Genomic DNA, 10,816 nt, shown 5'->3' on the forward strand with positions numbered 1-10,816 from the left:
ATCAGGAGAGACGAGTGAATGAAGTAAAGATCATGTTTATGACAGCAGATGATATGTGATCAGTGAGTCTGCTCACAAAGTCTTTGTCACTTTGACTCTACAGGGAGATTTTGTGATGGAGGGGCGTCTGAACAGCAGCAAGAAAAATCCACCAAATAAATTAAAAACAGCCCAAAGTTTCCCCCAAAGAATGCTGACTGACTGAGCAGGAATGAAATGGACACAATTAAACAAAGATGGTGTAATCTGTGAGGAGATGAAACATAAAGTCTGACATGGAAAAAAAATGAGTTTAACTGATAAAAATAACACTGAACTATGAACTTTTTTTTGTTGATCTACGATGAGCTTCACTGAACTTTCACTGGAGCTTCATCTGAAAAAACATTTACAGAAAACATTAGATAAAGACGCAGCTGTTTGTCTGATATTCTGAATGAATAGAGCTAAAGGAAAATAAATACTAATACAGGTAGTACTTCATTATATTCATGGATGTGAGCTCCAGGTGGGGGGTCACTGTTGGTCTCTGGGCTCAGTTCAACTTTGTGTGGGTGGAGGGCTCAGTGGAAAAAAGGCTTCCAGACAACAAGAGAAAAGACAAAGCAGTCCAGAGAGGGAGAGGAGTTGATGAGTGTGTACAGCAGCAGATATGAATCTGTTCTCAGTGGTTATTAGGACTCATAAAAAACTGTTGAGAGCCAACCAGCACTTCCTTTCCTGCAGCAGACGGGCTGTGTGGGTTTCTGCTCTGCAGCCTCCTCAACGTTAGCTGCACTTTTTCACATGAACAACACAATGACAGTTACAACAGTTACAGCGCTCAGTACTCACTGTCTCAGCTTCCATCTGTCTTATTCACCTGGGAGACAAACCTGGGAGCTGAGAAGCTGAAATAAAAGATGTGTTGATACTGTTTGATTGATTCTGTAAAGGTGACAGTTTACTGACAGTTTCTGCAGCCTGACACCAAGTTGGAAGGCGACTGATGAAGCTGCTGTGTGATCATTTTATAGCAGTTGTAGCTTGAAAGCAGCTCGCTCTGCTGTTTGTTCATGTGTGTAAACAACAGTGTCATCAGCGTAGAGTTTGACATCCACACTGACACAATTATAAAAGGGGCTCAGCACTGAACCTGGTGGCACAGCCACACCTACTGACTTGTATATAATAGCTATATGTTTCTGTTTGCGTCTCTTTCTTTAGCTTTGTTGTCCTTGTTTAGCTGTATGCTAATATTCACATCTTCCTCTACATTTGTTCTTGCTGCTGTGTGAAAGTATATTGACAGCTAATTACAACCAGAGTCAAATGACTTGTAGGCGTCAACATACATGGTCCATGAAGTTGATTCTGTTTCTGATGATTTGCTCTGAAGACAAACTGAAATCCATAAAAACAAGACTGTTTCTAAAACACATACTATGATTTTACACTTTATTGAGAATGTTACACTGAAAGAATTGAACAAAGCTTCCACACTCTGCATAATGTATGAAAAAGAAAGACAAGAAGAGAAAAATACCAAAACAATCAAATATCTAGCAGACAGCTAATGATTCAGCTTCATGTTCTATTATTATACAAGTCACAATTCAAAGTGGAAATAAACTAGAGGATGAAAATAACACTATAGCACAGAATTTATACTCAGTCACTGCAGATATATATGTGTATATATGTATTTATATATGTAGGATGACTGAATCTAACCTGTGCATCAAAAGATACATTTTACAACAAACCACAAAACATGAACATTGACATTTGTGACTGCTGATCAAAGTGATCAATGAGACGAACTGATGAGATTTGATGGTGAGAAAAGGCGAGCAGAAACCAGTCAGTCAGCATGTGAGCAGTTGGTGGACGGTCCCTTGTTTCAGAGGATCCTCAGCAGAGAGAGTCCACAGCAGTACACCAGACTCTTCACTATCAGCACTGTGTAGAGCACACAGAGCAGCTTCACCCTGCACTGAGACTGGAAGGACACTGACACACACACACACACACACACACACACACACACACACACACACACACACACACACACACAGACAAACAGTGTTAATTTCACCTTTCACTGCACACACAGTCATTAGATTCATTCTTCATACAGAAATATTTATAGTGGAGCTTTAAGAGAAAATCCCCAAAGTTTTTATAGCAGCCTCAAAGGTCAAAATGTAGTAGAGTGTCCCTAAAACGTGTTATTTGTCAGAGTGTGGAGTGAAAGCTCTCTCATTGGGATTAGTTGTGCTGTTGGACACTCTAACAGAATCAGGGAGTGTCTGTTTAAATCCTTCAATGATGAGCAGAAAGTGAACAGACTGATCTGCAGCCCTAACTGCAGCAGAACATTGGAGCTGTCCATGCAGAAAGGCAGCAGGTGATCTTACAGTCAGCTTGCTGCAGAGCTGGCAGGTCTGCTGGCTCCCTCTCTGGAGGACAGGAGGCTGCTGCAGCTGCTGGAACCTCTGAAACAGAAAAGAGGCCAAAAGAAATGTCAGTCCTCTGCTCCTCTGCTCTCTTTGACAGCGTCTCCACATGAAGCTGAATCACTGCTGAACACAGTCACCAAGCCTTCATTACCTTGTTCTGTTTGGGCCTCCACTGTGCCCCCCTCGTGCTGGACGGAGCAGCGGTATTTATACATGAAGGTAGCGTTCCTGTCAACCAGCAAGATGGCGGCGGCGCGTCCCGACTCTCTGAGCTCCAGCTGCTCTTCCTCACCAAGGAGCGACTCCACCTGATCCTCCTTTCGTCTTTTCCAAGAGAACTTGACCAGAGGAGGAAACATGGCTGAGGCCACACACAGCAGGGAGCTCCTCCCCTCCAGGTGGGCTCTGGATGCTGCTGGGTACACGCTCACCACGGGCTTCACTACCTGCTCTTTTGAAGCTTGACAGCAGCAACAAGCAGCACAGACACACATTGACACAGTCAACAGCAGCTTCCAGCACTGCACTGCATTCAGTGTGATCCTGGAAACTACATGGACTCTGATCACTAAACTACTCATCAATACAGCACAAAGTTCAACACATAGACTGGATTCACCTGCACATCAAACACACTCATCATGTCATGTCATCATATGTTATATGGGGACAAACAACATCATGTGTTCAGCACTTCTTTCTTTCAATGTGCACATTCATCATTATTATGACTCTTACTAATAATAATATAACATCATATTTTCATACAATGGAAAATCTTCATCTGTATCATGATAAAAGACAGATTATAATAAAGGAAATATTTACCCTCAAGTTTAATACACGCTGACATTTTAATTTTTATATCATCCACCACATATTATATATATATTTGTAAAAAAAGCATCTTGAATTTCATGATTTTCATAAATGTTTACACTTGATATAAAATTACAAATACATGTTTTCATGTGACTGATGTGAAGAAAAGATGTAATATAATATAAAAGAAGGTCAATCTTTGTTGGTTCAATGATATAATATATGATATAATTATGAAAATGTTATTTTACTAAATTTAGAAGCTATTTTATGATAAATTATTATTTGCTTTTACATTGAATACTTTTCAAAGTTATGACAACATGTCTTACATATGACAGATTTACCATCATGTACTTTAGTTCAGCGGCTAAAGAAAAACAAGTCAGTTCATAAATAACATCATAATTATTTTAAAAAATAAAAAAATTACATTCATCCACAATTACAATGAAATGTTCAGAAATGTTAAATATGAATAATAACTGCTTGTAATATAATATGAAGAAAGGTGATAAATTATTGATCCTTTACAGGAACTTCACATGTGGTTAAATTAAATGTGATAATATAATATAATATAATATAATATAATATAATATAATATAACATAATATAATATAATATAATATAATATGTCAGTTAAAAACAGTATGTCGTACACAATATTTACCGTCACATGCTGCTAATTTTTGGAATTATTATTTTTGTTTAAATTATATGTGAAATTACTAATGAATATATTTATAATCATATATAAAATTATTTAAAAGGCAAACATAAAAAATACACATTTTCATGTGCCATTGTAAATCGTACTATATATTTTTATTCTTGAATATAACGTGTTTTATGTTTAAGTGTTACTTGTATGTTTTTTATTTATTGTAATATCATATTCACTGTCTGTTTGTCTTCATATATAAATATATTTCACACTAAAAGACATAAATACCATCATATAAAATACATTTCATCATTTAATAATTGATTATTAATGATCCTATACAACATATTTAAAGATATGTTTTACAAATACATTTACTGACATATATTAAATGATGTTTAATATCATATATGATGTTGTTTTATAAAAACAAGAGATGGTGCTGAATTACTGAGAGGATCAAATACTGTATATTTGTAACATTGTCAATATCAAACTTTTTCTCTATGAATCAGTTTGATCTCCTGCAGAAATAAAGAAGAACTTCAGCTGTGCAGTGAGATTTAAACATCTTTTCAGGAGTTATGAACCTTTTTATGGAACAATAGCTGCACGGCTGCAAGAATTCTCTACTAATTATGAACAAACTAACATGTAAAGCCTGAAGCAGCAGAAACTCATTAAAAACACATTTTACACTTGTTCAGTAAAACAACTGAAGGAAAATGAAGCTTTATTCTTACCTGTTACAACTAGTTTAGTTCCAGAGCCAAAGATCCAGTATCCTCCCACAGTGAGAAAGAGTAATACAAAAACCTGTGTGCTGTTGAACGTGTCGGCTGAGGTGAACGAGTCCAAATGATGAAGCAGGATCATGTTTCAGCTCCATGATGTGTTTCTCTAATGTTCATATCAACATGACTGTCTCTTCTTTTATTGTCTTTTTAGACACACTAGCAGTGTTGCTCTGTGGATGCTAATGTCTGTCGCTCCACTACTTTAGTCCACATGGATTGGACCTGGACCAAAGGATGGATGGATGGACTGACATGACATTTTCCACAGACATTCTTGGTCCCCAGAGGATGAACTTCATTCATTGACTTTGTTGATTCTGACTTGTTATCTAGCTCCACCAGCAGGTCCACCAGTTCCTGGTCCTCAGTCGGCGGCCCAGTCGACACCTGTTCCTGCGTCCTTGTCTGCAGGTCAGCAGACTGGCTCCAGAGCCGGACCAGCGGTCTTTCCTGATCCCCGTCCAGACCTCCAGCTGCCGGCCTCCTGCTCTGCCTTGCAGCAGTCCTCTGTTCCTGTTCTGCAGCAACCTGTCTGAGCTGAGCTGCAGCTGTCTCCAGTTCCTGTGCTGAATCAGTCTCCTGTGGCTGTGGTTCTGTAACCTCTTGTTTTCCTGACTCTGACAGCTCCACCAGCTCCAGCTCATGTTAGAGCTAATAAAGGACAGTGGCACTGGGCCTGATAATGTGCAATTAATAAAACTATTGTGTTGGGAATGTTCAGTTTAAATTCAGCTGACTCACTTTAGAAGAATAGATATTTTTCAAGGCGTTTCCCAGGTGTCCCCCTGTCAATGTAATCTCGCGGATAGTTTATAATCATATGGATGCTGTTATAATGTGCAGTGATTGAGATCCTGGCCACCAAACATCCTGGAAAGTGACAAAGTTACGCTTTTTCACTCTAAATAATATAATGACATAACCTCCATCAGTGAATGTTGATTTCGGATGGAAATGTGACGAAGACTTGGTAGAACAGGTGGGAGGACGGACGCTTCTCCTCGTATATCTGCGGTATTTTTTTCCTCATATATTCTTCACACAGGCGGCTGTGGATCAGTGTGTAGAGCGGGTCGTCTAGTGATCTGAAGGTCACTGGTTCGAATCTCGGCTCCCCCTAGCTGCATGTCGAAGTGTCCTCGAGCAAGATACTGAACCCCAAATTGCTCCTGATGAGCAGTTGGCGCCTTGCATGGCAGCCTCCTCCATCAGTGTGTGAATGGGTGAATGTGGCATGTATTGTAAAGCGCTTTGAGCTGTCGTCAGACTGGAAAAGCAATATAAAAAGTTGCCAAAGACCGTTACCTTTGTTTGGTAATGTTGATTTGTGGGACATTTCTCTGTATTTAGTTGAGTGAAGGACCTGTGTAGTTATCAGACTGTCCGATTGACACTCCCTCTATACGCCCAGCCAGCACATCCATTCACACTTGTTTGCCAATACTGCACCTCTGATACCACCGGAGCAAAATTTCACCCCTCAATTCTTCCGAGACATTCACACAGAGGCAGAGAATTAGCGCAGATCCCCGCTACCAAACGGCAGTCTGAATGGGGCTACTGCCTGTGGGAAAAAAACTGTTCTTCAGTCTGTTTGTTTCAGATCTGTTAGATCTAAATGTCTTCCCAGAGGGCAGGGTGAAGAACAGGTAATGTCCAGGGTGAGTGGGTCCTTAACAATACAGCTGGGCCTCTTTTGAGTTCGGCCAGTGTAAATGTCTCTGAGAGGGGGTAGTGTTGTCCCGATGACATCCCGATGACAAGCTCCGCTGCCCTCACCACCCGCTGCAGGTCCGTCCTGTCCCGTGTTGTGTAGTTGGAGAAACACCGTGCAGCAGCAGGTCAGGAGGCTTTCTATCACTGACTGATAGAAGTTGGTCAGCAGGTGTTGAGGGAGGTGAGCGTGCTTTAGCTTCCAGAGGAAGTAAAGTTTCTGTTGGGCCTTCCCCACCTGATGAGAGATGTGAGTTCTCCAGGTGAGGTCGGCCGAGATGTGAACCCCAAGGAACGTAAAGCTCTCTACCTCCTCTCTGTGCATGTAGAGGGCAGAGAGCTCTGTGTGTTTGGATTTACAGAAATCCACAATCAGTTCCTTGGATTTTGGGGAGTTTAAACCCAGGATATTGTCTGAGCACCACTCTGTTAGATGTTGAATCTCCTCCCTGTAGACTGACTCCTTGTTATTTGTTATCAGTCCTACGATGGTCGTGTCATCAGCAAATCTGACGATGGTGTTGGTGGGGTGGATGGGGGAGCAGTCATGGGTGAAGAGGGAGTAGAGGAGGAGGATGAGGACACATCCCTGTGGTGTGCCAGTGTTCAGGATGACAGTGGATGATGTGCGGCCTCCCATCCTTATGTTTTGTGGTCTGTCGCTAACAAAATCCAGTATCCATGTGCACAGTGAACTGTCTAAGCCGAGGTTGCTCAGTTTGAGGGGGATGACCGTGTTGAATGCTGAGCTGAAGTCCACAAACAGTGTTCTTACGTACATGTTTGGCTGATCCAGGTGTGTAAGAGCTGTGCTGACAGCATCCTCTGTCCACCTGTTACCTGAATATATATATATGTATATATATATATATGATATCATCAAAGACATGAATGAATTTACTGAGGAAAGGAAAGTGCCAGGAAGGTGCTGTTTATTCTAAGAAAGAGCTTTATTAGCACAAACACAAACACACCACAACTATGTACATAATCTGCCCACACAACAAACAGGAAGCTCACGAGAAGCCCAAAATCCTGCAGCACCGTGAAGTGTCTGACTGCCGCCTCAGAGATGTAACGTTAGGTAACTGCCGGCCTTCTGTCTGAACATGATCCATTGTGCAGACGTCTGTGGTGCGTCGCTCTGTACGTCGGAATCGCCTCTAATCTCGACTGCAGCGCGGCACAGAGCTCGTTGAGCTCCTGGCTCCATCCAGACACCCCGCCATCTTCCTCCTCAGACATCTGGGGTCCGTTTCACAAAGCAGGTTTAGTGAAAACTCTGAGTCTGTTAACCCTGAAATGAGGGAAACTCTGAGTTTTGCGTTTCACAAAGGGAGGTAACTCAAACCAGAGAAAGAGGGGTAACTCTAGCCTGTTTCACAGAGAGAGGTAACTTAAGCTCTCGGTCAGTTACCATGGTAACATACTCTCTGAACCTAACCTGGTCGGGACCAGGTTTTTCTCACAAACCTCGAGTTTCTCTCTGTCTCCGCCCTCTTTCAGCCACACACCGTATTTGATTTCCTCATTCATTCAGTCAGCAGGCGAGTTTTGGCGTAGTATAGTTCTGCCGTCTGTAGTCTCAGTCAGTAGGCCTTCATTAGAAATTATATTAGGTGGCGACTATTTTCACTACCGTGGCATGTCCTTTTGATAATGATCCCGTACCATAGATGAACCCCATAGATGTTCTTGCATTTCCAGACAATTATCTTTTTGAGCGGTACTGTTTCACGTCACAGTCCATCATTTACATACACAACTTAATCCGTCCTTACATTTCCAGCATTACCAACTGAAGTCATGCTCTCACATCCCAGCAGACATTGTGTGTTGCGCTGTGTTTTTTTTGCAAATGGGAGTTTTTTTATACTACCCATCTTTATCATGTTCAGCTCCTCTGCCTCGGTTAGAGGTGGCGGTGCTGGGCCACCACCCGTTTTACGGGCATCTGCTTTCTTTCTGTTGGCTGAGTAGAAGTCTGTGTTAGTTTAAAAAGGCTTAATTATTTAACAGAACATGATATAAATGAGAAGATATTTATGTGTGTGAAAACAGCATTATGTTGGGGATAAAACAACTGTACAGTCAAACAGCCACTTAATATTTACTTTACAATGTAAAACATGATCAAAATGAGGTTCCCCCATGAGATTATGCCGAGGTCTAATGTTTTTATGTTTCATCTTAGGTTGCTTAAGTTCCAAGTGCGCTTCTCAGCCGGGGTTGCATCTAAATTAAATAATTTAATAGGCTACCACTCAAGCAGTTTCCCCCTGTAATATTATTGTGATTGCAAAGGACTACATTTAAACTTACGCACTGACCCGAGCACCAATGTTCTCCCACACCGTCTCCCTCTCTTTTGCTGCTGCGGTGTTACACATCCTTCTAAAAACGTGCTCAAACTCACCGTTTGAGCGCATTAATATTTCCAATTCCAGTGGGGTGAAAAACGTAGCCCTCCTCTTCCCCGTTGCCATGGTGACTGGTCGAATCGGGGCTCCATTGATGCTGTCTTTTTATACTCGTGGTGCACGTGCTTAACTCCAAGTTAAACAACTCCGAGTTGATCTCTCTCCGCTCCTTCTTCCTCGTCAATGACGCGCAGGTCAACCCGGAAGTGTAAAACTCTTAAAGGTCATGAAATCTCACACTTAATAAGAATTACTTTAACTTATTTTATACATTCAGAACCTATGAAATTAGATTTTAAAGTCACACATTTTAAACAGAAATTATTTATACATTTTGATATCTTATTTATCCCAAAATATTTCATGCAAATTTGAAGTTCTTAACAACTGGCGTTTTATCTTTAACTTAAGAAAGTTAAAGAAAAAACAAAATGTGTGTATCCTTTTTACACAACATTGGCCGTTGCTAATGACATACACAGTAATATATCTAGCATACTTTCATCAGATAAATCAATTCGAGCTAAAATTTGGTCTATAATTAGGCTATACTGAGCCTGATTATCTTAAAATGAAGTTAACACCTTTTAGAAAAAGGTCACCTGGGGTAAAACTCCCTGATTTGCATTTGTATAGCTCACAGTATTTTCATTTGCATGTTAAAGCCTCCCCTAGACTCATTGGGAGGGGGGTCATGGGGAGACAACTGCCAAGCAAGGCCCACGTCAATTTCCGACAATTCACGTCAGTTTTCGGTGTTGCCTGCAAATTGCCGTGTGCAGCCGTAAACCTGAACTTCCACGACAATCTACAGTGCCGCATACTGACGAAAATCCCACTTTTCATGCAGTGTGGGAACGATGGCTTTCATTCAGTAACTATTAAAACGCAGTGCGGAATAAAAGAAATACTCGATAACAAGTGTCACAAGGTAGCCCTTTTTAAATAGCGTCTCCACATTATCTCCGGAGCGGTGGTTCGCCAATTCTCCACTGATGGTGATTCACACAGAGCGAAGCATCTCCACCTTCAGGTGTGTAATTCACACAGAAAGCCGGCGCTGCGGCTCCTAAAGAGGCGTGACGGTACACGTCATGTTGATGACGTTGGTGTTTCCCAGGTGTTCCCCTGTTAATCTAAACCCGCAGACAGTTTATAATCATATGGATGCTGTTATAATGTGTAGTGATTGAGATCCTGACCCACCAAACATCCTGGAAAGTGACGGAATTAAGTTTTTCACGCTAAATTACATAATTATAAATAATCACCATCAGTAAACAGGACGCTGTCTGACTCTGTCACTCGCGGGGACGGAGGCTGTTTTCTGGGGGACAGTTTCCTGAAGTCTCGGTCCGGAGGGCTGACGGTCGCGGTGATTTATTTTTGTCACAAACACTCGGTGGGTTAAAGTTTTTTGCCGGTGACAAAAGCTGTTTTTTGAGCAGAAATGTGAGGAAGAGTCGGGAGGACAGACAAGAGGACAGACAGGAGGACAGACGCTTCTGCATGTACAGCTGTTGTATTTGTTTTCCTCATATAAGTTGCCAAACACAGTTACAGTTACTACGTTTCTTTTGTTTGGTCCTGTAACGTTGCTTTGTTGGACATTTCTCTGTATTTAGTTGAGTGAAGGACCTGTGCAGTTATCAGACTGTCAGACAGACACGCTCTCGCTCCGCGCCTCCTGATTATCCGTTCACACTGGGACGGCTCACCAATAATGCGGCCCTGATACTACCTCCAGAGGCGGATCAGCGCCGGAGCCAAATTTCCCCCCTCTCATCATCTGAACCTTTCACACAGGGGAGGGTGCAGAGAATTGGCGCAGGATCCCCGCATGCAAACGGCAGTGTGAAAGAGGCTAAGGTAACCTGGACGCTGCGCACTCAGCGCCACAGCTAACAGCGTCTCCACGCTGCTTTTGGGCCGCTCGGTGTGGACAAATGCCTCAGA

General features: G+C 41.9%; 1 protein-coding gene across 1 annotated transcript; it reads right to left on the reverse strand.

Annotated features, from left to right (window-relative positions):
• Positions 1-1,405: 1,405 nt before the first annotated feature.
• On the reverse strand, positions 1,406-4,984 carry LOC115572513 (uncharacterized). Its single transcript, XM_030402660.1, has 4 exons — positions 4,674-4,984; positions 2,593-2,901; positions 2,400-2,477; positions 1,406-1,992 (listed from the first exon to the last, which is right to left on the reverse strand). The coding sequence occupies exons 1-4, from the start codon at positions 4,804-4,806 to the stop codon at positions 1,883-1,885; spliced, it is 630 nt and encodes a 209-aa protein (XP_030258520.1). The 5' UTR covers positions 4,807-4,984; the 3' UTR covers positions 1,406-1,882.
• Positions 4,985-10,816: the final 5,832 nt, after the last annotated feature.

The sequence above is a fragment of the Sparus aurata genome, chromosome 21 (assembly GCF_900880675.1).
Source record: "Sparus aurata chromosome 21, fSpaAur1.1, whole genome shotgun sequence".
NCBI classification, from domain to species: domain Eukaryota; kingdom Metazoa; phylum Chordata; class Actinopteri; order Spariformes; family Sparidae; genus Sparus; species Sparus aurata.